Source organism: Cygnus olor, chromosome 11 (genome assembly GCF_009769625.2).
Source record: "Cygnus olor isolate bCygOlo1 chromosome 11, bCygOlo1.pri.v2, whole genome shotgun sequence".
Taxonomy (NCBI): domain Eukaryota; kingdom Metazoa; phylum Chordata; class Aves; order Anseriformes; family Anatidae; genus Cygnus; species Cygnus olor.
Window position 1 is genome coordinate 19,347,264 of NC_049179.1, and position 27,422 is coordinate 19,374,685.

General features: G+C 45.4%; 1 protein-coding gene across 2 annotated transcripts; it reads right to left on the bottom strand.

The window, feature by feature from the left end:
• Positions 1 to 3,796: 3,796 nt before the first annotated feature.
• On the bottom strand, positions 3,797 to 26,280 carry DPP8 (dipeptidyl peptidase 8). Of its 2 annotated transcripts, none has more exons than XM_040570022.1 (20): positions 26,183 to 26,280; positions 24,302 to 24,571; positions 23,218 to 23,330; positions 22,095 to 22,268; positions 21,036 to 21,204; positions 19,670 to 19,780; positions 19,166 to 19,294; positions 17,182 to 17,243; positions 16,059 to 16,159; positions 14,769 to 14,946; positions 13,316 to 13,475; positions 11,783 to 11,862; positions 10,797 to 10,949; positions 10,034 to 10,169; positions 9,081 to 9,226; positions 8,660 to 8,806; positions 7,770 to 7,922; positions 5,571 to 5,713; positions 4,748 to 4,859; positions 3,797 to 4,157 (listed from the first exon to the last, which is right to left on the bottom strand). In XM_040570022.1, the coding sequence occupies exons 2-20, from the start codon at positions 24,558 to 24,560 to the stop codon at positions 4,035 to 4,037; spliced, it is 2,649 nt and encodes an 882-aa protein (XP_040425956.1). In that variant the 5' UTR covers positions 24,561 to 24,571; positions 26,183 to 26,280; the 3' UTR covers positions 3,797 to 4,034. The 2 variants fall into 2 exon arrangements, with proteins under 2 accessions (XP_040425956.1, XP_040425957.1); XM_040570023.1 differs by lacking the exon at positions 26,183 to 26,280 and adding an exon at positions 25,800 to 25,912.
• Between the last annotated feature and the right edge of the window lie 1,142 nt (positions 26,281 to 27,422).

Sequence of the window (27,422 nt, forward strand, 5' to 3'; positions counted from 1 at the left end):
GAGAGACGGTTGTAAATGGGGCAGGGAGGGGGGGAAGGGGACATTTAATTCAATTTATTTAGCAGCATCTTTATTGCAACAAAGGTTTTGTAATAAAATGCAGCAAAACTAATGTCTCCACTTTACATGATTAAAAGCTGGGTAGCTAGAGAGGTGGGGAGGGAGGGAGGGAGACCAGCAAACCCACCAGGGTGAGACATGCAAGTTTGTTAACACAAACAGCAGGCACTTCATGTTCTAAAATTAAACACCTGATCTTCTACTGTGCAGAACATCCAAGTAAAAAACACATGAACTTCTCTCTTCCCCTTCAAAAGGACTGGCCTGAAGACCTGCGAGGGGTACACAAAAGTCTTTACAGGGCTCTGGTACTCAGGTAAACAGGCAACTCAAGGCAGTGTCCTCATCTGGCTGATTATTTATTTATTTTCTTATTATTGCCTCGCCAGAAGTTGAGCATCATGCCAGCAGCAAAACAGCCTGCGTTCCACACGGGCACACGCAGCAGAAACACAGCCCACGTTTCCTCACAGGGAGGAGGTGCAGGGACCCTGTGCTCAGTTTGTGAATTCTCCACCATTTGCCACACAGGCTCCATGTACGCTGCTCTGGGGTCAAAGCATTATTCCACCTCTCTGCTCAAAAAGGATTTCCATAACTTATTCCCAAACGGCACTAACAACTAGGGAATGCATTTTCCATTGTAGTGTAATGAAGTTAGTTGATTTTCAAAGCTTTACGTGGTGCTTTGAATTCATTATTTCATTAACAAACATTTTGAAGTTAAATAGAGTTTATGAAAATTAAGCGGCTCTGGGTAATTACCAATTATAGTTTGTTCTGAATAAAAGGAGATCATTGAAAACAACAGGGTGGGGTAGGGAATACAAATCTTATGTGAAGGGTGAAACTCAACTTCAAGGGATTACTGGAAACCGCCTTAAAAAGGGGCCAAAGAACTTGCCCCCACAGAAACAACCTCAACAAATTCCAAGCACCGTGAACAAGAAAACTGCTGGCATCACCACTCAACTTCAGCATCTCATCACTCAGGTCCCCAGGTTTCATGTATTTGATTTCAAGATATAAAATTAAAACATTCATCTCAAAGATACCAGTGCAACTGCTGGGAAGAAACCAATATCCGCTATGCAATGAAGGCTCAATCCTGCTACTGCTCAGCGCAGGTGTCCTGCTGGGCACAGAGCAGACTGCTGATGGCAGATCCCCAACAGGGACGCACTAATCTCTGTTTTGGGAGTTCTCAGCATCTCCCCTACCTCATCAGTCTCAAACCTCATACAAGACAGCTCTGACACCTTCAACTACAAGCAGGCGTCTTTTGCGAGAACTGCAAAACTCTGATGACAAACCCTCACAGCATTACTGCAGGATAAGAGAGTATGGGGTCTTAAAGTGCTTGACTGCTGTAAAAAGAAAAAAAACTTTTGTAGGAAAGAAAGAAATACATAATTTATGTTGCAAAATAGAGTACAGTACTTTGTACTTTAATAGCTTTTCTATATATATATATATATTTAAAACAAAGAAAGGATGCATTATTTAGAAGTTATATGTCAGCTCTTAAAATCACATCCTGTGCTAAATCAAAACCTAGCCCAGTTTGCTTGCATAACATTTAGTTCCTCAGTTGCCAAAAAAGCACTGTTTGATGAAGGCCATTTTTGTTTTTTCATTTTTTAAACAAAAGGATCCATTTTGTCTTAAAAATCATATACATTTACATTCAAGGGTAATCACCTCTAGAAAAAGAGCAAAAACATCCCCCAAAAAACAAGTTAATTAAATATTGAACAAAATATAAACAACCTTGGAAAAGGTGATACTATCCACGTGTAATTCTATACATATATGTATATATGAACAGATATAGATATATGTATATATAATACAGCTTAAACACTTAAGGAACAAAAAGGAATTCAATAGTAACAGCTTATACTTTTCTCTACTCACTGCCATGCTCCAGTTCAAGTGCATCAGCACACTTATTCCTCTCTCAGTACTGACTACAGCACACTCCATATAGCCCAGCTTCAGTCACAAAAATTAATTACTCAAAGAGAAGACATTATAAGGAGCTGGGCTCTTCCCACGCTATGCCCTTCCCAAAATCAAAACGGTAAGGTTGTAATTGACCTGCTAGTAGTATTTTATCTGATCCCACTTAAAAACCCCTGTGATCTGAAAAACAGAAAACATCCCAAACCAAACACCCCCACGTCAGAGGAAATTTACACTTACTGGATGCCTGTTTGCTTTGGCTGTCTTTTGCATAACCCACAAAACAGATCCTGTTCTCACACAGCGGTTTTACAACCGTGTAACTGCACCAGCCCCGATCGCTTTGGTGCATATGTCCAGCAGCCTCACTGAAAAATGATGCGATTTGATACAATACAACCAGATTGTGTTAAATCCCGGAGCTTCAGGGTCAAGCTGAACAGTACAAAAGCGAGTAAAATACAAGGTTACGACATGTGGAGTACTAAGAGCGTAAACACTGAGAGTGATTCCAGATTTTTAAAAGATGAAAAGAAAAATCATGCTCTGCTTCTCTCCAGCACCAAAACGGAAAGAAAAGGAAGTTCTTAGGTTTCTAAGAAAACCATTAAAACTTATAGGAGTCTCAGAGGCAGGCCCCAAGGGGAGAATTTCCTGGATTAAAGAGAATCATTTTGCTATGGATTTCTATCTTAAACGACTTGTTGCAAGTTAAAAGAGACTTCACACACGATGCTTTTTAGCCAAGCCTGCTGCTTAGTTAAAACCTCACTAACAAAAACACAACTGGGATTGCATATCCTTTAGGCTTAGTGGGTTACCTTAAGCTATACAGAACGGGGAGGTTCTCAAATACGGCATCATAATCATGCTATGCAGCAGTGCTAGAAATGACCCAGGAATGGAGGACTGAAAAGAGTGCGAGTCTGGGAAATAATCCCTTGAATAAAGTAGGAAATTCACTGCAACAGTTTACATTGTCTCACATGTAGTGTTCGTAAGGTCTCTCCTCACCAAATTCTCTGTAGACCTTTGAATTAGAGTAATGTATATTAAAATTGTAACAGGATTTATATACCTATATCATGCTGATGTGACAGTCAGAAAACAGTACTGCAAAAACATCTCCAGAATGAACAGCAGGGAAAAATGTCAACGAGAAATGGGCTACACTTTTAAGCTTGCTTTAAAATTCACAAAGTTTCAGTTCTTTGTCTTAAATTAGTTTGCATCTCAGAATAAAAGATTGTTATGCCCACATTACAGTAAAACATCACTTCACCTCCCCAGGTGAAATCAAGTACAATCAGGACAGAGTATCAAGCTGCTGAAAGGAAAAAGAAAAATAAAGGTAGGATTTATCCTGGGGACAGAAGAAATAATTGAAAAGAACCTGGCATCAACTGAACTGAATCCAAAATTTAAAATATTTAGGAAGCAGTTTAAAAGTGTTTCTTTTTAAAAAACAACTGACATCTAGATAGGAGATGGGTCTAACTTGTGACTGACTTCTCAGAAGTGAGACACATCCCCCTCATGAAGCATAAAAACTATACGATAACATTTAAAATGTAATCTAAGTTGTAACCATCCAGGTGAATTTTTGCTGTGTAGTACACCTTCTAGTATTATGTAATAAGATACCTAAGAACACACTGTAAAAATACATCAATTAGATCAGAATGCTTTTAAAATGTGAAGTTCTGGTGCTGTGGAAGTATGTTATTTCCAATTTCAGCTCCTCCCCCAAGAGAACACCCATGGTACTGCATTACACCACAGACATTTGATTTTATTTACATCTTAAGCTTTAAAGTTATTAGGCCACCGTCCTTTAATTTCCTGTATGGCACCGAATTTACTTTAAAAACAAGTGTCTCCGTGTGTGTGTGTGTGTGTGTGTACACATGGCAGGCACCAAAATGCAGTGTTCCATCCTATTTTCTCTAGTTTCCTGCATCTCCTCATTCAGTAAAGCAGCCAGTTGAGCAGAGTTCTGCAGAGGTCAGTTACATCGCCTTCAGGGCAGCAATGCGGGAGCCCAGGTTCTCCTGAAGGTAATACAGTAGGTGGAGTTCATAGTGCTCTCCCGACTCGGGTACCCTTATACTGTGTCTCTCCTGAGGGTAGATCTAAAATATAAAATAAAGTCATGAGTATCGACAAAGGTTTTGGGCCCCAATGTTTAAACTGGTCCCCAGAGCCAGGTTCAAAACGTGCATGTGATCTCCCTGCACTATCTCCGTGTGCACTCGAGCTAATACATTTCCCTCCTCCATTGCCTGAACCTGGAGACAACCCATTGCACTCTGTAATGCAGCTAGTGCTTAGCTGGAGGCGATCAGCATGGCTGAACAGAGGCAGATCATCATGTTCAGAGCCATCATGTAAATCAGCATGCTTCCAGTTCTGCAGCACGGCGTAGGATACCTGGGCTGCATCTGCACAGAACCAGCAGGGTTTAATTAAATACATAACCCTGCTCTACACTGCACAAACACTGCTGTACTGCTTCCAAACTGCAGAGCTCCTTGGGAGCAGCCTTAACTGCTCATTTGCCTAATAATGTTTTTGTTTACTCCTAAAGTCTCCCCCTTAAAAAAAATGCTACACTCAAATACTAGCGTTTTATCCTAGAATTCCAAGCTGCCATGTTACAAGCTGGAATTTTGTACTCCTCAAATACAGATATAATATTTTCACATCCTGGTTCCAGCCTTACCTGTAAGTCATACGGTTTCCCAGCTCTCACTAAAAAGCTGAGCAAAATACTAGTGTGTGCAAAGTGAACATTCTCATCCAAGAACCCATGTAGCAGCAGCAAACGGTTTGGTCTGAGAAAAGCAAGAAACAAACATTTCTAAATAGTATCCCAGAATGTGCCAGTCATTCACAGTCCACAAACACCCCTCCAAAACACTCAACAGGAAAAACATTAGCATTGAAGAGTGACTTCGCTATTGTAGATAGCTCTGAATGGACCAGCAGCTGGTCCCAAACCGATCTTTTCCTCCTCTACAAGTTCTTCCTGCATATGCACATTATGGTCAGACCTTTCATCTGTACATCATCACCATTTTCAGAAGTATTCCTTAGCTTGGGCAACACAATGGCTTAACATTTGCTCTGAATCACTGCTGGCTTTCAGCTCTTTGGCCAGAAAGCCCGTGATCTCAGCCCGCTCTGTAGACAACTCCATGCTGATACACACTGAGAGCACGAAGAAAGCATCCTGATTGACTGATTTTTGTCTAGCTTAACTCAACTCTGAAGTGCTAATCATATAATTGGGGATGTGTTTGTCATTTCTTTAGACATAAAAGATGGTCTTTAATTACAGCTAGAATAAAAGGGATTACTTGGAATGGTCTGTAATTATGCAAATGTTCATTCAAGTCTATTAAGTTTATTAGTGCTGTTTTTGTTTTAATACTAGCATTTATGATTCCAGGATTTAATTGCCAAGAACAGGGAGATAAATATATGTCTGTGGGGCTTGAACTTCCCTGACAAGAATAGAAAGGAAGAGCCAGAACCAAACTTACTCAGAAGGAAACTTCTCAGCTTGCATGGCCACCGAACCTAGGTAATATCCCTGCTCGTTGTGATCCGGGTGGCCCATGTAACGCTCTGTGTAACCCGTGTCATAGAAAATCCACAGCGTGACGGGTGCTCCGGCAACAGCAACCTGCAAATTCAACAGGGCTCTCAGCATGGGGAGGGGAACGACACCTCCTGACCTGGGGATGTCCCTCTCTCATCTCTACCCCACCACGACTGCAATTGCTCAAAACACACAAGTAATTGCTCCTTACATGCAGAGCCTGCAGCAGAAAACCAATCCTCCCCCAATCCTCCCTTTCTTCCCTCCCACAGCTTTTATTTATACATATATATACATATGTCAACACACACACACACACATATATATATATATATATATATATATATGAGCAGAGCTCAACTATAGACTATGTGTACTGAAAATCAGGCAGCTGCTGAAAACCAGGAAGATCCTATAGACAAATCAGAAGCAACACTAAATATACCACCTGCAAGTCCTGCTGGAGGTAAGTGAATTTTGTTCAAAATGAAGAGCGCTTTGCTTTTGGGTCACAGAACCTTCATTTAAATAAATGTCTAACAGAAATTGGCCTTGAAAGCTCCCCAGGACTCAGCAATCCCCCTTGGATACCTACCACAAGCTTGCAGAGAGGCTTGTGAAAAAAGACCAGCTAAAAACAAAACAAACACTCTTCCTCGGCCAGGTATTTTTAAAAGTAAAAATACAAAGATTTTCAAGGACATTAGAAAAATAATGATTAAACCTCCCAGGAATATTGAGGTTGGACTTACGCAAAGCAAGAAGACCCCCAAAAACCAAAACACGTCCTGAGGCAATATTCAGCTCTTACCACATCTCTGCCTCTGACACTTGCCCACCAATGGTCTGACCATTTGCTATAGGGGTCTCAAGTCACATAATAACAAGCACCTCTTTTTGGCACCTCTCCCCGCTGCCAGGTTGCCCTGTGGAGCACACTGCTAGAAATTTGATCTGGGAATAGGTCAGACCGGAGGAGGAAGAGACGGTGGTGTTGTTTTTCAGCAGAATCGTTTCCCTTGGTTGGTTCACAGCACAAAGAGCTCAGCTGGCACAAAGCAGGCAACAGCTGAGACTATATGAGGTACCTTCAGCACGTGATCTCAGATTGGTGGAGCTACACCAGCACAGTTATTGCAAGCTCGACAGTCAATCAGTACAATGAAAGCTCTTTCATGCAGTTCTAGAGAGGAAATATCCTTCTGTGTTCAGCTGAATGGAGCAAACTGTTGTTCCTCCTCACCCCAGCTCACAAGAACAGACTCTCGGAGTAAAACTGGCCTACTTGAACTACCCCCACACTCCTCTTACATGCCTGGTTTCCTGGACACAAGTGTGCTCTGCCCAAAAGACCCTGCCTGCATCAATGCGGGTAGACTCACGGACAACACAGCACCTTCCCGTCAGGTCAGGATTATGCCTGGCTCATCTGGAGCTGGGGGAAGCAAGCGAGCACAGAGATGGTGCAGTCACACCGCACTCCCCTGAGGATGAAGGCTGCAAACTTGTGTGGAGAGGTGGGAAAGAGCAGCACAAATACAATTTTCTGATTTGAGACATCTTTATTAGTATTAATTAGAGGGGCTGCACAGGTATCACTGTCTCTGTTTGAAAAGCTGAATCACGCAGCTCTTCCAGTACAGACTCAATGTGCATGCCAGTCCTGAACACCTCTCAGAGCCCAGCAGTGAAAGCATGTTTACAGAGGAAGAGCATCTCATCCCCACGCTCCAGACAGAAACACAAGTGCAGAAAACTGAAGAGACAACCTAAGATCACAGAACGACAGCTCTTGCAGTACCCACTGAATGCTGGTTTAAAAAGGCACTGTGGCTTGCTAGCAAGCACTAGCTTTAAAGAGTGAATAGATTTTCAGATGCTGTCTGTGCAATATCAAAAGGATAACCAAAGCCTGGAAGCCTAATTAGAAATACTGTGGAAGGAATGTATGCCAGAAAAGCAACTTTCATCTGAACTCACCCAACTAGAAGATTCTTGAAGAAAACAGGCAGAGCACTGTGTCCTCACTTGCCTAGAGCTAGCTCAAAAGTCTTTGTGCTGTGAACACCTGAGGGAGGTCACACGATTAAGGGGAAAATTGTCTGCATCACCAGAATAAGTACTCAATGTACGAACATACCCTGAAGATATCTGACCTCTGCATTAAAGCCATAAGAGAGAGGTAGCCTCCGTAGGACCAGCCGTGAATGCCAACACGGTCCAAATCAATAAAGTCATACTGGGATGCTAAGTACTGCAGCCCTTCCACTTGGTCATCGATTTCAATTTGTCCCTGGGAAGGGAGAGAAAAGGCAAGTTGTAAGTTCCAGGCAAAAGTTACATTCTCAGGATTCCCAAAGGCTGCACAGCACCCATCCAGACACCAGCGCTCCATTGCACTGGGCATGTTAGAGAAAGATGACCCCTTTCCTAAGACAAGAAATACACGCTAAGCCACCTAATAACTATCTTTTTCTTCATTTACCTCCTTACCTGGGGACAAGGAAGATTTCTCAGTATTTTTACTTTTTGCTGTACAAAGGCAAGGCAGAATTCCAGCTCCACACATGAAAATGCTCTTCCCAATAGTAAGCGCTACACTGCAATGCCAGCAGAGCCTGGCACAGGCTGTCCCTGCCAGTACACATGGCCAAACACGTTCCCCCTCTCCAGCCTGACACAGGAACTGCCCCAAGTAGTAACCCAAGCTATGGAAGAAACTATCCTGCACTGTGAGAGCAGCAAAGCATTTCTGCTCAGAGAGTCAGAGATCCCCTTACGAATCACACTCCCTTGCACCTGACAAGCTTGCCAGCTCAAAACCTGACCCTGTATACTTTCCACACCGAGCATCTTTCCTCCCTCACATCCACTCCACTCAACTACATGTCGTTTCCCTCCCAAACCTAGGCAGTGTCACACAAGCGATGCTGGGCATCTGTGCCAAACTGGTGCTTCAGCTCAGATAAAACCGGGACTCAAACCTGTCTCTGGCTGAAAACGAAGAACCTGATTCAGAGCTGCACTTACCATTTTGTATTTAAAGGCTCCTTCAAACTTCAGCCCTCGGTGGCAGGATCCCCGGTTATCAATGACAACAACAACGTAGCCTAAAGAGGCCAAGGTGTTCAAACGGAAATATTTGATTCCTTTAAACCGGTTGTTCACTAGCTGTACCTAGAAGAACAAGAATATAAGCATTTATATAAAGAAATTCAGAGGATACCTACTAAGCCGATCTCGTAGCAGACTACAAGCAAAGAGAGGGAATCCTACAGGAGGGATCTTGAAAGATTTACATTGTAAAAATGTGTAAAACGTTTACAGTAACTAAAATCTGAAATTGGCTTAGTAGGCTATCCCCAGCACAGAGCAGGAGCTGTGCACGCAGGCGAGCTGGGAACGAAGTGATCCAGGCCAGCCCACCCCACCGCTCACAGACTGCACTCACCTGAGGCCCTCCGTAGATGAAAAGCACAGTGGGGTACTTCTTCCCAGGTTGCAGATTGTGAGGTTTGTACATCATCCCATAGAGTGTAAACCCCGTGGAGCTCTCAAAGGAGAACACTTCTGGGGGAATGTAATCAGGTAGAGGGCCTGCCACGGGAATGAACAAAGCCTGGATTAACAGAGAATGGACAAATAATGCAGCCCTGCTCCAGCCCTGGCCCAACACCGCTCCTGCTGCATCCCGGATAACGCAGCTCTCCCATGCTTCCAACGGATGTGGCTGGGACAAGGCACAGACTGGAAATGCCCCAGCCCTAGTGGAGCTTTCTCAGCCCTGTCATGTTCCCATTCCTGTTCTCCTCTGAACAATGGTAACTGTTCTCCACTGACAGAGACATTACAGATATACCATCCCTTCCTAACTCCATTTAGGATTCGCAGCATTAATACATGGAAAGCATAGGATTTGGTCTATTCCTCAGGGAAGGAGAGATGAAAGGTAACAGAATCACAGTGGAAAAATAAAAGCCTAAGAGCCAGCTCACAAAGACATGAGCAGACAGCAGCACAGAACTATTTAAGGAGTGAGCGGCCCTCCCCAGAGGCCCAGAAGCATGCTCACTAACACATATTTAGCACAAGAGTAAATAAGCTCACTTAAACCCACCCCCACTAATGATAAAACTTGCTTTCTAATCTTTCTACTGGCTCCGGCACTAGAAACTTAATAATTTCCACTCTAAATTCCTTCACAGCCAATTTATACCCATTTGTCTCCAAGCTGAAAGTGTCACTCTTTAAAGAACTTCATCTAAGAACTTCTCACACGAGCGTGAGCTTCACAGAGAAGCCAAGAGTTACCCACAACAGCAAACCCAAAATGAGCATATTCTGGGAAATGTTTCACTCTGTGATCCTGGTTGTCCTTTGGCTGCTCCTTAACAAAGCTGTTACCTGCTGAATCTAAAATGGTAGCCCAGAACTCCTTTGTCCTGTGAGCTGCATCATCTTCAGGTCCTGTCAGCCGGTAAAGTGCCACACAGTGTGGGCTCTTCTGGTTGCTGTACTTGCTGATGAACATGTCACAATCCTAGAGAGAAAAAGAATGTTATTGTGAACTCCTCAGTACAAGCAAAAGGGATAATTTCTTTCTGCATTTTCATCTTTCAGATGTTTAGAAACCAAATCCCAGGAAGTCTGGGCTCTTTTGTGATAAGAGCAGATAGGCTCTGAGAAGCTACAATACTCAGCCAGATTCAGATATTAACATCCCCAAACTCAAAATACAGCTGCAAAATCAACAGTGGCATGAGGACCTTGTTGCACACACTTTTCTGGGCAGAGCAGTCCCAGCTGAACAGGTTACTGCCCCAAACACCTGGAACCCCACTCAAAAACACTGCCACAGGCTCACCTCCTCAGGTGACTGTTCCATAGCCCATTTCTGGCAAAAGGGGCCAGGCTCAAACAGTTTCAAACAATTCAGCCTGGCTACTCTTGTCTAAGCTGAAGAGCAACTTGAATTGGGAGGTCAGATCCGTTTTCCAGAGGTGGCTACACACTCACCGTACAATATAAAGAGCACACCATGTAAAATCTCCTTTTGTTGTATTTAAATACAACCTTGTCCGTTGACTGATGAAGGACCAAGATGGGTGATAAAGCACAAGACACTCAGCCAGCCCTGCCCAGCCAGGGCCTCACAGGCGAATGGTACCTGGCTGACACAGCAGGCATGAGAGTAACCACGCTCTGTCAGTCGCTTCACTTCTCCAGGATTCTCGTAGTTAACGACGTACAAGTGATGCTCCAAAGGCGAGTCTTTTGTGCCTTGAAAATACACCAGTTTTTTGGCTTCGTCTACATATATCTATCAAAAACAAAACAACGCATCCCTCAATACTGAGTTCTTGAAAGAAAAGTCCCGGCATTCTCTCCCCACCTAGCCTTCTCCCCACCTAGCCTTCTCCCCACTGCTTCCATAATTTGGAGTTATAGTCCAGCAATCTGTAAGGAACAAGCCAAATGACTATTCTTGCTGTCCACAACTCTGCCAGTTATGAACACCAGTTGCCCCTTCTTTCTGAGCAGACAGCAAACGCAGCTCTACTTGCACACTTTGTCCTCAAGCCCCATTTCCAACTACCATTTAGAAAGGATTTTATCACAGACCTTTACAAACTCCATATCAATCCAACAGTCCTCCTTGAGCTGCTGTTTCGTTCAAATGGTCATAAAATTTAGCCAACTTAGAGCTAGAAGAGCAGCAGTTTGGGAGCATTCCCTAACTCCTCGTCCAAGTTCAGAGGCTGCATGGAACACAAACATTGTGTATTCTGGCTAAAGAGAGACAGGGCCAATAGATTTATTCTGATCCCTCCAATAGGTATCTCCTGGCTCCAGAACAGCAGCTGAACATCACCACAACATTTTGGTTCTCATGGAACATGTGGAATTTCCTCACTAATGCTTTAAAGAATGCTTCCTTCTCTTTAAGAGTTAAACTTAATGGGAAAAACTTGTTAGGAAGTTAAACACCTAATGTTGCCTGTGATGCTCTCCTTCACTGCCAAAAAGGAGCAGAGCCTCACTAATACAACATGTACTTATCTGCGAGGCCCCAAAGACCATTTCTCTGCAGTGCTGTCCTCCAGCACGTGTGTGTTGCTTGCAAGATATCACACAGCAAGAGCAGATACTTACATTTGACCCATGTCTCCCAAGCACTTCCCATTCCCCACTGGTAATGGCTATCTCCTCTTTGATGGGGCACTTGAAGTCACCTGCAAAAAAACCCACATACAGAGATTTTACACTTCCACGTTTTACAGCACACACAGTCACAACGATACTTTTTCATTCCAAGCTTTTTTGCTAGACTGAACCCAAGAGCAATGTGGCTTTGCAGAAGACCCACACCTCTGCCAGCTCCTGAGACAAGTGTCAGGGCTGGTATATTTAGCACCCTGAACCATGTATCAAAGGATCCACAGGTGCTCTCAACCTGAGGCCTGGGCTAGGTTGCTTCTTGCTTTTTTTTTTTTTTGTTTTAAAGCATTTTGTCATTTGCACAGAAATGAGGTTTTATACTGAAAAAGGTGGAAAGGGAGTCTCAGGTGTCAAAAATGGAGACTTTTGCTTTGGGGTGTGAAGCAGCTCTGCTTTTATAAGATGGCTTCATTTCCCTTGGAATGAAGGAGATTTAGCAAGAAAAAGAAGTTGGATACATTCACAGAAATCTAATGAACCCAATATAATGCTTTCTGGAAAGAAACAACAACACAATTGCATAAAACTAGGACCTCTCGTAAAATAAGGTGTATTTTTTTCTGCATGCAGAGCTCAGCAAGTGCCTTCAACACACAACAAGTAAATTAAGTATCACAGCATGAAACTGTAAATGAAAGAACACATACTGTGGAAAAAACATTCCAGGAGCTTTGCACACAGTTATACCATGTATTTGAGCAAGGCCAAACTTTGACTGCAGCTTGGAAGCACATGGTCCTTGAATTTTTTTGCTTGAAATTACTCTTCCTGAATTTCCACTTGCAACAGCTGCCAGTAATTTTCTCCTACTAACATCTCTGTCTGTACAGCAATACCATGATTGTTTTTAAGAGCAGATAGGAATTCTCTGAATAGTTGTCATATCATAGGTTTTGCTGCCAAGCACATATGTTCATTTTAAAGGGACTAAAAAGTGGGCCCCCTCAGACAGGGAGGCCCTCTATGGACCTTTTTGCAATATGTTCAAACTGTTCTTTGTCAGCCTCTCTGCTACAATCTGCTTGTAAAGGCTGACAGGGACTATGTTGGTTTTAATTCCAGTCACGGGTCTTGAACCAACGTGTATCTACTGGATACATTGGACCCTGCACAGAGAAAGCCACGTTATTGCTATAATGATTAACCTACAGCAGTGAGCAAACAAACAACCCCACCACTGTCAACTAAGTAAGCTAAGGGCATTTTACACCATCACAGCTCATTTCGTATCTGATTTTGTGAAACTCTTCCCTGTAGTCAACAAGGAAGAATCAAGGTTGAAGCTAAGGCATGCTGAATGCAGAATAACCCCTGTACAAATTCAAGAGGAATGACTGTACAGTAAAGTGCTTTCCAGGGCAACAAGAGGAGTTTCCAATGAGACAATTATTCCTGCCACCTGGAAAGACATTCATTTCCCCACTAGTCAGCAGCAAACGCCCAGTGAAAGAGAATAATTTCACTTACTTGGAGCAGGGAGACCTCCAGATGACCGCTTATACTTGCTCTCCTTCAAAACCGAGGTGACTTTGTATAGGTGCCGGAATCCCGTTTTACATTCGGAAGCAAAAATGAACTCTATCTCATCTTCGTGGGTTTGAGGGAAAACATAGAAGATATCATGGATCTGGGGAGACAGAACAGTGGGTTACTGTTATCAGCAGGAGGCTGGCACTGAAGTCGCATCTAAGTTCCTCTGACACAGTTCACACCAGCAGGTTGTGGCACACTCTGTCCCTTACTGGGAAATCTAATAATGCTTATGAGCCAGGGGTGTCTGCACACAGCAGCCACATGCTGCACAGATCCTGGCTCATCTAACTCTAAATCCTGGCCACAGAAGGAATTGAGAAAGTTTTTATGCACCTGCCTGTCTGGCTCAGATACGGAGATGGGTCCAGCTCTGCAGCCAGCATATGAGAGCCACCCAAAGATGACAGAGCTCAGTGGCCTCCTCTGTCCAGTGCTATCTAGAAACCCAGAAGGGAAGGGCCATTTATAGAAAGATGAGCTGTCATCATCTTCCCACTCATGAAGATGCCAGCTCTTCCATCAAGGGACAATCTTTTGAGGCATTCAGAAGCATTTATCTGCACAGTACGAGGTGCCAGTAAAAAACAACTCCAGCCAGTAAAGATAATGGAGACAGGACAACTCACTGCACCATCCTGAAACCACGTACACTACTACTAAAAAGAAAATAGTATTATACACAGCACTTATAGCACAGAGACCGATCACTGGAAGGCTTTGTGACCACGCTCTCTGCTGAAAGGTGCAACTACCCCCCAGTGACTGGAGCTCTCAGGCTGTCCTGCACCCTGGTACACCTCCAACGGGATGTCACTTCAGGGACACTGATCTTAATCCGCAGAACTGTGAGCAGCACTCCTTTAAAGTGTTAGCCTAGCATGCCAGCATCCATTGTCACACAGCACTCACCCTACAACACACCTCCAAGAACGCTACACAGGAATCTGTTTCACCAGAACATACGTGGTTAAGGAGGGGTTTCAGTGATTATTAACAGACTTCTGAGATTTGTTCCCCCAATATCATCTGGAAACATCTTCACTGGCTGACGAATGCTTCATCTGCTGGGACTGCTGCTGGTGAACAACTGCACAAATGAGCTGGACTGTGTCAGTGGGTAAAGGCGCTGCCTGGAACACCAGAGTCCTGGGCTCTGTTCCTAGCTCTCTGATCACCAAGCAGCCTCAAGCAAAGCAGCTCTGCTTTCACATCCCAGATCTTTTTGTTCTCTACACGTTGCGAGTTCTTTACACAGCAAGAAGAGGCACAGAACTTGCACAACAGGAATAGTCTCCTAGGCAGCACAACACCACCAACATCGCTCAAGTGCTACAGATAGGGCCTTGAACAACAAACTGTCAGACAGCGTTAAAGTTGAAATTCTTACATTTATCCAGATGTCTGTTGTTTCTTCATAAATTATGAAAGGCGTAACAGAATCTGGTACAGTATCGATGAGTTTCTGTCTCTCCATTGCATCATCTTCTACTGGGATGAATAATGCAGGAGGGATCAAGACTATCTGAAGTCGAGTTTGGGACCGATCCAGTAAGATGGACCAGACACTGTTGAGGAGACAGATATTAGAGAAAATAACATGCAACCGTGAGTGCTAGACTGATCTGAAAAACCTCAAAACACACCTATTACCACTAGGAATCTCAGGGGAGTCAAGAATGTTCAATCCCAGATTAAGCAAAAAAGCCACATGTAAAATCTCACCCACAAAAACAAACCTCTTCAATAACTTAGGAACCTATTTCACTTCACTTCAATATTGCATAAGCACTGCAGGTTGAAAAGTTTAATTAATTCTATTCCCCCAGAACTGGATTGTGCTTTAAGGGAGAAAGAGAAAAAAAAAAATCAGAGGGACTAATGAAGCAGAAAAAAAATTAACTGATGTTCCAGGATACTTGTGAAAATACTGTTTTAAATCTATACCTGGCACAGAATAACACTGGCACTCAAATGAACTGGCAGGAGACCCTGCCATGCTTCTGACTTTACATGTAGCTCTAAAAATAATCCTGCAAAAAGCAAGACAATGGAGCAAATGTGTCCCTGCATTTCTTCCATATTTGAAAAAAAAAATAATGAAAAGGTGAAAGTCAGCTTTAGATTCAAGAGCTGGAGAAATGCACTTCCAGAGAAGTTTCTGGTGAGTTAGAAACACTGTACTACATCATCTACAGGGTTAAAAATGACATGCAAATGTGAGTAGCACTTACAGCAGGTTTTCTGATCAGTAAGCCTGGTCAGCAAGGATGGTCCAGTGGTTAGGGCGCTAGCCTAGGGCCTGGGGGACCTGGGCTCATTTCTCTCCTCAGCCACAGACTTCCTGAGCGACTATGGCAAGTCACTTAGCCTCTGTGGACCTCAGTTCCCCATCTGTAAAATGGGGATAATAGCACTGCACTCTCTCTCACAGGGATGCTGAGAGGACACACACATCAAAGGCTGTGAGTGCCCAATACCAAAGCAGTAGGGCCAGGTCCCGGGGAAAGAGACAAGGAGGGCTGTTTTGGTTTGGGAAAAATCGCCCCCTTTACACAAACACGTTTGTAGCAATGCAAAAATGAAAGCAGGCTTAAGCTTGAAGACAGGGACCACTACGTTCTGCTTCTAACTGTGTTGCCCCAAACCCTCTAAGCAGAGACAGGATTAACATACGCACTATTTTCCTTCTGGCGTCCACCCAGCTCTAGCAATGTACTCTACTCCTTCAAAGAGGATCTCGAAGGGCTGAACTAGCTCTTTATCCACAACATCTGCAATCTGTTGACAAAGCAGCAATTCAGTGACACTGAGATGAACCCGCACAACCAGTTTTCATGCACAATGAGAGTCTGGACACAGAAGACTTCTTCTGTGCAGCTCACGCGATTTAGATTGTTCAGTTCAGCCTTTCCAACACAGGGGCTTCACCCCATCTGTAGCCAGACACCAGAGCAGCCAGGGCTAGGACTTGAGAAATCTGGATTCTGCTCACAAATCCATCGCTTGTCTCGGACAAGCCACTTGAACAATCAGTTTCCCCATGTAAAATACAAAGAGGGGGAGAGGGGGATTTGTACCAAGCTGTTTTGTAAGGTGTTTTCACTGGTAGATGTTCAACATCCTGCATAGCATCCAGTTATCAATGTGGGTCTAAATCATTCCAGGCAGTTTTGCAGTCTGTCCCCGCTGGGACGAGGCACAGTGGTACCCCAAAGGACCTGACAGCTTTCCCTGACGTTGTTGCTGACTGATGTCAGCATTGCTACCCCAGCAGGTCAGTGTTGATGGCTGAAGTAGCTGCGTAGAGGATCCCAATAATGCATGGATGTTACTGTGTCTGTTTGATAAAGATTAATTTCCCAACTGTCTGAAGATCTTGGACTGGGCTACGGAAATTTCTGTATTTGTTAAAAAATCCTGGAGTGAAAGCAAAGTTCATCGCTCTCACGTGTTCATGCTTTTATAAGGTGATATATTCTCTCTGCAATCAACTTTTCCCCATACCTGCAGCCAATAAGGAGATCTGTCACATAAGAAAGTCTAACCGTCCTCACCTAAAATATTCTGCTCTGCAGCCAAGTTCATAAACCAATGGTGGGGAAGAAAAGGACAGCCTTGAGAAATACTGCTGTACACACAGACACCAAGTATCTGCAGAGGAATGAGTGATGTGCACTGCCTCCAGAGAAGCCATTAAGCTACCACACCATAAGAAAGTTTACTTATACTGAAACGAATTTTACCAAAAAGATTCACAGAAATAGGGTTTATTTAGAAAACAAGCAGAACGTGGAACTTACTCTTCCTTCTGCATTGATTGTCACTTCAGATATCTTGAAAGTGACCTTTGGATTTGCTGTACCTATGAAAACAGATGTTAGCAGTCAGGCACCAATTTGTGTTTCCAAGAGGACAGACTTGAACTGATGGATTATTGTGGTGTTACTCACACTGAACTGGAACAGGCAAAGAGCACAATGCTCTTTGATCAAACAGCCTACTTGCATACATGAGAGAGAGCAAAGAACCAGGCAGGGAAAAAAGAGACTGCAGACATGAAGCAGACTCAGTGATGTAGTCCTGCAAACAGATCTGATCAAGAGCCATGCTACTGTCACAGTCTTCTCTCTCACAAAGGATGCACGTACAAGCTGGAAGTAAATGCACAGGAGCGATCAGGATATCAAAGCAAGCTTTGGTTTATTGTTTGGCTGTTATTGTTGAATAGAAAGTGGTGCACAAAAAGTGATCCAATGCTACAAAGCATCTTAAAAAATAAAGCAACTCATTCTGGAACCAAAGACTATTTCTTTCTGCATTCTTATAAATCTATTGCCATGACTAGCAAAGTTAAGATAAACTACTTATCTGTGTTGAACACGGAAAACCCAACTAACTCTCTGCAGAAAGCCTGCCCAAAGCAGCTGTACAGCACCTGAAGTGCTAAATGCTGGGGCCTGCAGCAAATGCGAAGAATAAAGAAAAAAGCTGCTGCCAGTTGATCCACAAGAAGCCGTATGTGGTAAATTCCATGTACTCTGAGCATTCTCAGTGCTGCTGTGAGGTACTTCCACTTCATCGACCCAGTTTTATACAGAAACTGATGCACTGAGGTGAAATGACTTGCTTTGGGCCACAGCACTGTCCTATTTAAGTACTTATCTTCCCCCTGGTAAGACACTGACTCAGGCTTTGCCCTCATAACAACCTGCAGAAGAGTGCTATGGCCCCTGTGGCTCAGATTGGAAACTGAAGCCAGAGATTAAAACTTTGGTTGTTTTAAAAGCATTTAGGCTTTGGTTGTCTGATTTTCCTAAACTGCTGAGACTCAACACTGAATAAAACTCTGACGAAACACCCTCAGAAATCGAGGTGTATGCTAGCGCTGAGAAAACATGAGCAGTCATCTCTTGCTTCCCAGGCTGACACAGCCTTTCTCGTTCCTTGAAACGAGCAGTAAATCAGGATCATAAGCAGAAAACGCTTACCGGTGGATCAGGGAATTGACAAAACCTGAAGCTAATTCTGCAGCTGGGGACGGTCAGTGATCAATACACCCTGCTGACACAGCAGTGAAATCTCAGAAGAGCAAGGGTCAGGCTGTTCAAACTGGCCCTATACACCTGACACATGGCAGTGAGGTGGCCCTCAGCAGGGCCGCACGGGTTTCACTTGTCCACTTAACAGCAGCACTCCACTTGATATGCTTCACTCCTGCCTTTACTCCTTTACTGTTGAGGCTTTCACATCACTTACTGTTTGAAAATATGACAGCAGCAGTTTTTTTCCTGGCAGGCTGCAAGCACGCAGAATTTTCAAAGCCCAACGGCAATCATGGAGGCCAGAGTACTTCAGAACCTGAAGAGCACCAGGTTACCAGCAGCTAAACAGAAACCCTCCCCACAAAAAAAACAAAGCAGTATCATTTTGCAGCTATTCCCTCAGAGACGCAAGGCTGTAATGAGAAACAACTTCTCTGTGCCAGGATCTGAGAGAGCAGCTCCAAAATAGCGATGATCAGGTAGGGTTTCTGCCAGCTCCTGTGAGACCCGGACTCAGAGCTCTTAGTAACCACACGGCTGGAAAGTCAGTACAGCCACCAGTGACTAAGCTAACCTCCACAGCAGCAGTTTTTCCAAATTTCCACCACTTGGACACTAATTCAAGGACTACACAACATGTCTCCAACCCCCTGCCCTAAGCTAGGAGAGTCCCCGGTCTAAGGCACCTGGAATAAAATGTGCATCTCCTAGAAACAGAGATGCAAGGTCATCAGGCTCTCACCAGTTTTGGGGTACCGGAAGGAATCTGTTCTTCTCGTCTCCAGCATTGGCGATGTGACGTGAATAATTTCCACCTCTGACTCATCATTTTCTTCATAAAGAATTCGAAGAACTTTACCCCCATTCAGTGCTGCAAATGAATTAAGATTTCCTGGTCAGAGGAGATCTCGTGATTGGTATTGCAGAAACCAGCATTCTCCCAACAGAAAAAGGAGGTTGGGAGGATGAAGAGAAGTCTGTGATTCATGTTTCATTAAGCAAAACACCCCAAGACTCTTACAACTCCTATCACTATTGTGAGAAGGGAAGTCTCCTCCTCCAGTAACTTGTGCTAGCAAGGCTCCTGTACTACATCCACCACTGCAGATGCTTGTAACTCCTTTTGAACTATAAGGTTCCTATCCTGGATAAAGACAAGTAACAGAAAAATGAACTCTGCCCTGGACAGCACAGCTTGGGGGCCACTACTTCTGCCTGTCAGACACACTGGATCCAACACACTTACTTGGCTGTGCCTTTGGGCTCCACCAGTAGCCAGTGTATCTGTCAAACTCCTCCTGCAGCACAAAAGTAGCCACGCCAGCAGATTTTGGATCCTCCTCAACATTGGCCAGTTCTAAAAAAAGACACAGAAGAATTAGTTCATGATGTACTGCAGAATCAAACCAGTTCTGCGTTATCCCAAACATGGCCCAAGTTCAAACCCCCGGGGAACAATTACATGATAATAAATCTGGCTTCTCAGCAGACTTGCTTTCTGCTTCCACCCTGCTCTGTTGATTTATTTGGGAAAGATCTAATCCTCTGTGACACTGCAGCTTCTTTTAGGAAAGGAAAGCCATCTCCCCTCCTTACTCCTACTCAATTAGTCTCTCAATTTTCCATGTACTCATCCAAGAGAGAAAACATTCTACCTGAGCTCACAACTTTTAAGAAAATCAAAGAAAAAAAAAACTTCCCGAACGACTGACACTGAGAACACCAACATTCAGAAAAACAAAATTATCAGCACTTCATTCACTGTACAGACCAAAAGTAACGCACTTACATAACATCTCAACATGATGACATATCCATAGGGCTTCAATATTTTTCCTGTTACCCTGGAGGTAACTTAGCAGCGCTCCATAAATAATTATCATCTGAGAAGGAGTCATTGCTACAGTTTATTTTTAATGTACTTACATAATATTTTAATATCTAACTTTTAAATAAGCTAAAGCATTATTATGAAGTGTTATAAATTTTAATTTAGCTAAAAATTAAATGATATAGTTTAAATACATGAAGTGTGATTAAATTGCAAAACACAACGGATTTTTAGACATTGGTTTATACACAATTTTCCATTTTCCTTCGTCCAGGATATGTGTCTAAAAGGGAGTTGGAGAGGGTTAGGAAGCCCAGACCTAAGTTACTGAGTCTGAGGGCACCAGCAGAAGGCACGGTGCTATTCAGAAACTGTCTGTATTGTTTCTAAAAAGCCCTGCAGCCTGACTTCACTGACAGAAACTTTCCTCCAGTTCTAATCCACCCACAGCTCCTTCACACAAAAAAAGACTGTTCCAGTGTTTAAAAAAAAAAAAAAAAAAAAGCAAAGCATGTTTCAGGAGAAGAGCCCTTCCATATGTATTCAACAAATAACTCATTTTGACAGATTCTGGTTTTCCTAGTTCCACAGGGAAAAGAATCATCCTACAATATTTGCCATGGAAGAAACATGCAGAACATGACAAATAATCAAATGCCACGTAAAGTGGATGGTGGCCATTCCCTCAGATTTCAGAAGAACCCCAGGTGCCATTGCTTAATTCAGCACAGCAAGAACAAGTGCAGAGGAGGTACAGAGATTTTAATTCAGGATTCATTACCATTGTGCACAAATGTTAGCCTCCTCTCTTCTCTGGTTTCTATATTAGATATCCAGATGTCATTGCTGTGGATAAAGGCAATCCAATTTGGATCAGCTGGACAAAGCTTGGGATCCATCCGGATATTTGGACAACTGGTCTCTACCAGAACGGGTCTTAAAGGCTGTTGCTGTTTGAAAGAAGAAAAAGAGAATAGTAAGCAATGAAAAAAACCACATACAGAAACTGAACTGGATTATCAGGTCTCTAAGATCACAGCAGTGTGGATGCTGACTTCAGACACACAGGTTTACACGAAAGCAAGCCATTTTCAACATACGAAAATGCTATGCAGATATTTTATAGGGATAAATGTGCTTCTATCATGGTTGCACAGATCCCACCAGGATCTCTTTCACCAGTGCTGAGGATTCAAAAAAAATAAATCAGACAAATCAGACGGATCAGAAATTTGAATCAGAAATCAGAATCCTGGCACACTCAAGAACAGCACCCTAAAAACAGACAGGTAGAACATATAATAATCTGGTCTTCCTAAAACAACTCCAGATACGGTAAGTTCTGCCTGACAAGGACTGACAACAAGCATTTGTTATAATATGAAATGGTTTCAGCTTTGAAGTCCAGGTTCAGCACACGCAAAGAGCTGCTTGTTCTTAAAGTTAGACAGCCAGATCTTGTAACACATACAGCACTGACCGCTAAGCAGTAACCTCGAAACCACAGCTAGTGAAGAAAAGCTGCCTCTGACGTGACTTCTCGCTACGTGAAAGAGCACGGAGTATCCCAACCATTGTGTTGCCTTTTATTGGCACTGCTACTAACAAAAAAATCAGCGAAATCTGGTGTCATGCCTTGCCACCACAGTTTATAACGCTTCTTTTCCATCCATGTTTCTACAACCAAGGAAATGCACCCCTAAGGGGGATTTCTCCATGTCTCAACCGTTGTCAAGGCTACTTGCCTCGTCAGCGCAGCAAGAACTTATGCTCGTGCTCTTTGCTTCTAGCTTAGAGGAAAGAAGTACTGTGGTAGAACAAGAGAGCTGAGTAAACTCACAGTGAATCCATGAGGACCTCCATCCTTTACATGATAGATTCCACTCCCAGCCTGAAACAGAAAGGTGCCGCTTTCTTGGTGGTAATCATAGGAGGCAATCCCAACGGTGCCGATTCGCTTCCTCTCCCGAAGCAACTCCTCTTCACGAGAGTACATCCCATAGTCCAGGATGGCCTGAATACGGGCAGAGAAGCACAATCAACACCCCTGCTCTGCATTTCTTACTATACTGTCAGAGCATCTTGGCATGCCAAGCTTCCAGGACCAGATGGCTGTGCAGACACCCTCCTCCTCCTCCAGAATCCTGCTGGCAGCCAGGAGCCCACTCCTGCTTGTGCCTCTGCCATCAGCACTTGTAGGTGCAGGCCATAACTCGATCCCACACATCTGTGAACCTGAGAGCCACTTCTCCCTTAGCACGACTGGCACTATTTCCAACACGCAGTGGTATGAGAAAGATCAGACTGAAGGCCTGTTATTTCTAGAACAAGTAGGACGGTCTCTGCTAACTTCTGCAAAGATACACAGTGACTGGTCTGGTGGGAGGAGAGCACAGCATGAATTTTATGGCTGGCTGGCAGCCTCAGGAAGCAGCATGGGGAAACAACACACCTAATTCCACGCGGGGTTTGTCCCGCCTCCTCCAACCTGCCATGGCGCATGGGGGACTTGTGCAGGCTTGCTTTGCACAGAGGTGAGAAGGGGACACGCGTCCCAGAGAGTGGGAAAGAGATCCTCTGCTTCAGCATGACTCACGGAGCCACTGACAGACCCTCAGGGGGACTCATCACTTCCCCCTGCAAAACAGCGATTATCGGAGACTACAGGCTCCTTCAGCAATCCCCAGGATCCCGCAGCAGAGAATCTGGTGCAAATTAGCACTTGCAATCTCTACTGGCAAAGGAGAAATCAACCAGCACACACATTTTTTTATGACACGCAAAGGCTGCAACTCCAAACCCTGATGAGAAAGCTGTGCTTGTTTTCGAGATGGCTGCAGAGTTAGCCAAGTACAAGGAGAACCTTAAAAACATTTAAGACCATAATGACGGCTTATGGGTGCAACCTCAAAGCCTGCCTACTTCCTATGCGGCTAAAGAGCAAGAAAGAAATAAGGACCCACCGGAAAAAGATCCAAAAGAGGCTTCCAGGAAAGCAACAGGACGGCAGCTTTGTTTATGGTTTTGGGAATTTCAGAGTAGAAGAGCGTGTTCTCCCTGTTCTCCCCAGACATGGCTATTGTCGAAGTGAGAAGGAAAAAAAAAAGTATTAGCTTTCTGATAATAATCCAAACACTCTCAAAAGATGCTCAGGAACAGTTTCACAGGCCCTGCCTACCAGAGGAAGTACTGACAGTCTCTGCGCTGCAGCCTTGCACCGGGAATTCCCTGTTTCACAGAAAGGTAAATCACAAAGAAGGAAGAGAACAAGGAACTACACCTACGCTTACCACACGCTGCCTGAAGCATATCTCCTTCTTTTTGGGGGGCTTGTTTTATAAGCATTTAAATTCAAGAAGGTCCGTTCTGCTCTTTCCCTTGGCTGAAATGCTGCACAATGCAGCTTGTGTTTCAAAGATAATGCATTTTTAGGAAGGTTTGAATGTCTCTTTCCTGCTCGTCTCCCTCAGTGCTGTTCAGATTTCTGATAGCTCCTGCCAGGGCATGTGGGGATCAGCCCAGAGGGAGCCAGACATGCACTGAGGAAGGCCAAGCCTAACCTTCAGCTCAGGAAGCGGCACACAGGAAGCCAGAGCTCATCCCAAGAGGATTAGCCCTGCCAGCTTTAACCCATCACCCTCACTGTGCTTGAACTCAACTTTATTTAAGGACTATGACCCCCCATTCTCTGAAAAATGGAACAGATATGAATCAGCAGCTTTGTCACAGCACATCTAGAGACTTGAAACCAGAAATCAGAGCTAAAATAACTAGCCTAAGCAGCAAGCAATGGGGCTAGAACACGGTTCTGGCTTCTGGTCCTTTGTTCTAGCCATTGCTTCTCACCCAGATCGAGATTTTCATGGATTTACGTTCAGCTAGTGCAGCTTTTAACACAAGCACTCTTCTACCACAAGACCTGCTCCAAGAAGTTTGCTCACAGTGCCATTTACAGTACCAAATCACTTCAAGCACTGCTGAAATCAAACCCCAACGGCCTCTGCAGTGACAGTTTAGTCAAGACACAGGCTGTCCCAGCAAGCTTACCCAGATAGTAGATCCTATCAGAATGAGGTCCTTCAGGATCATTTTTCTTAACAAACGTGAAGTCGTGTGGGGCTTTTGCCATCATATACCCATGATACTTCCGTGTATCCGTGAGCAGTTTCCTGAGCTGGCTCCAGGAATGTCTCTCTACATAGTAAGGTTCCAGTTTTGGCTGTTCCTCTCTCTGCTCCCGCTCCTCACGGCCCGCCGTTTCAAAGATTTCAAGGCCCGGCTGTTCAGTTTCCATGGCTGCTGCCATGTTGCATGGTTCTGGAAGAAAAAAAAAACACTGGAGGTTCAGCATTGCCTTTCAGCTAATGATCACTTCAGATTCCCAAATCACAACACAGCAAAAGCGTGATAACAAAACCACTATTTCATGTGGTAAAGAAAAAATCCTGCAAAAGGAAGAGGACAGTGGAGCTGTACAAAAGAGGCTGCCCAACACTTAGCCTTTCAGAAAAGACCCACAGACCCACAAAGATTTATTGCTGTTTGCCTTTTTTCCCCACCATGTATCAATTACTCAGTTCACGAAGATCGCGGACAAGCAGCTGCTCAGAGGAAATGGCATTAGCAGCTGATTTGGAACCACCTGGCCATACCAACGGGCCTGGGCAACCATTACTGCCCTATAACTTCTTGGGTTTGTGTCTCCTTTCAAACAAAGCTCTGAAGGGTCAAGCAACGCCCATCACTATTATATCATCCCAGGCACGGGATTACAAACGCTGTATGGATGAGACTCTTCCAGAAGCGTCAGGCAACAACAGAAGGTGACACAGAGAAAAGAACATTTTGGAAACTGATTTATCTACAGCATAAGTCCTACCCTCCTGAACAGGTTAAGTTAACAGATATTTCTTCCTGCAGTTAGCTGGGCTTTACAAAGCGTATCTGAGCTAGACAAAACAGCCCAGAAGTCCTGCAATAGGAACTGAAGTCTTTCTAGCATAAATCCCAGATCCGAGTGCAAATCTCAAAGGATCCCAGCTATAAACTCCCACCATGTAATTCATTACCAGGGACACCAAGGTGTGGGGATTGTCAACCCTCAATTTCTTTTTCTATATATAAAATAGAAAGGCTGCACAACTGCTTGGCACACTGCTAGGGAACAGGCAGAGCCTGGTGGCCTGAGCCTGCCAAAAACACTAATGGGAAACAGATCGAGCGCTTCCATCCTGCACACAGGCGCTGAAGGGCCACGGGATCTCGAGGCACGGGCTAGGTCAGCACAGCTACCCGGGGTAAAGCTCCCCGATGGAGCTGCTTCTCCTGGGGCTCTGCACAGCAGCAGAAAAATCCCTTCAAGGATGAGTGAAGAGGAGACTGCGTGCAGCTCGGATCAAGCCCCTCTCAACGCAAAGTGCTAAAAGCGAAGCAGGGCAGGTCTCAATCAAAGGCTCGGCCCCACCTTTACAAATACAAAAGCAACCAGCACAGGCGTTTCCTTCATCCTGTTTGCAAACCAAGAATAAAGCGGGATTTCGGGCACCTTTGTCCTACGTGCAACAAAGCAGTTTCGGGCACCCGCTAACACCGCCGGCAGGCCCAGCGCCCCGAGCCCTGCGCAGGAGGCAGCGGGGGGATTTCAGGGGGGCCCAGGAGCCCCCCAGCACGACCCCAACAACGAGAACCCCCCCCCCCCCCCCCCCCCCAGCCCGACCTCCTTCCCGCAGCCCCCCCCAAAAAAAAGGAAGAGGAAGGTGCGGGGTGGGGGCTCCGAGCAGGGCCGACCCCGCAGCCCGCAGGGGGACGCGAGCCGGGGGTCCCGAGCTCGGCCTGCCGGGGCGAGCCTTCCTCCTCCTCCTCCTCCTCCTCCTCCTCCTCCTCCTCCTCCTCCTCCTCCTCCTCCTCCTCCTCCCCGGCCCCACTCACGGCGCTGCCCGGCGGCGATGCAGCCCCGCCACTGCCGCTTCCGCTTCCGCCAGCACGGGGCCGTGCTGGGCCGAGCCGTGCCGGGCTGGAGCGGGCTGGAGCGGGCCGGGCGCCCTCCGCCGGCCTGGAGGAAGCGGCGCCGCCGAGCCCCCCGGTGGGGAGGTGGGGGCGCCGCCTGCCGGGCCGCGGCTGGGGCGTGCAACAGCCCGGGTGTGCAACACTAGGTGTGCAACAGCCCCGTGCGTGAGGCCGGGTGTGCAACAAGCCCATGCACAACACTAGGTGTGTAACAACCCAGTGCATGACACCGGGGTGTGCAACAACCCCGTGCATAATGGCAGGGCGTGCAACAACCCCATGAACAACGCTTGGGAGTTCAAAAACCCCGTGTGCAACAGCTCTGTGCACAACACTGAGGCGTGCAACAGCCCTGTGAGTGACATCAGGGCATGCAACAACCCTGTGCATGATGATAGGGGTGTGCAACAACCCTGTGGACAACCCCGGGGTGTGCAACTACTGTGCGTGCAATGCTGGGGCGTGCAACAACGCTGTGTGTGATGTTGGGGTGTGCAACAACCCCATGCACAACACCAGGGCATGCAACAACTCTGTGAGTGATATTGAGGTGTGCAACAACCCTGTGAGTGATACTGGGGCGTGCAACAACCCGCTGCACAACACTGGGGCGTGTAACAACCTGGTGCACAACACTGGGGCTGACACGCATTGAGCCCAATGCACCCGCAGGCTGCAGCACAGGTATATAATATAAATTTATCTATTATATCCCAGATATATAACATAAATTTGCTTTCCCCCCGTAAAGCACAGCCGCTGCTCTGTAGGTGTGCATCCCTCTGACCGCCACTGAGGCCCTCTCGCTGCGGGTGCCTCCCCGGGCAGGCAGTGCCGCGGTGCCGCCAGTTTTGGGGTTTTCTCGGCGGGCCCTGGGGGGTCAGCGCCCCCAAACGGGGCACGGGGCAGCGGGACCCCCCCCGCCCCACAGGGATTACACCCCAATTCCCACAGCCGGCCCTTCTCCCAGCCCAACTACGGGCAGCTCAGGGCTTACAGCTCCGGGAGAGCCAGCCGAGCCCCGGCCCCCTTCAGAACGCGGCTGGGAGCGGCTCCCCATCCCCAAGACCACCTCAGAGGGGGTGAACCAGCCATAAAGCGGCGCGGAGCCACCCCACAGCACACCCCACCGCCGCAGCCCCTCCTCCCTCCCTGCCTCCCT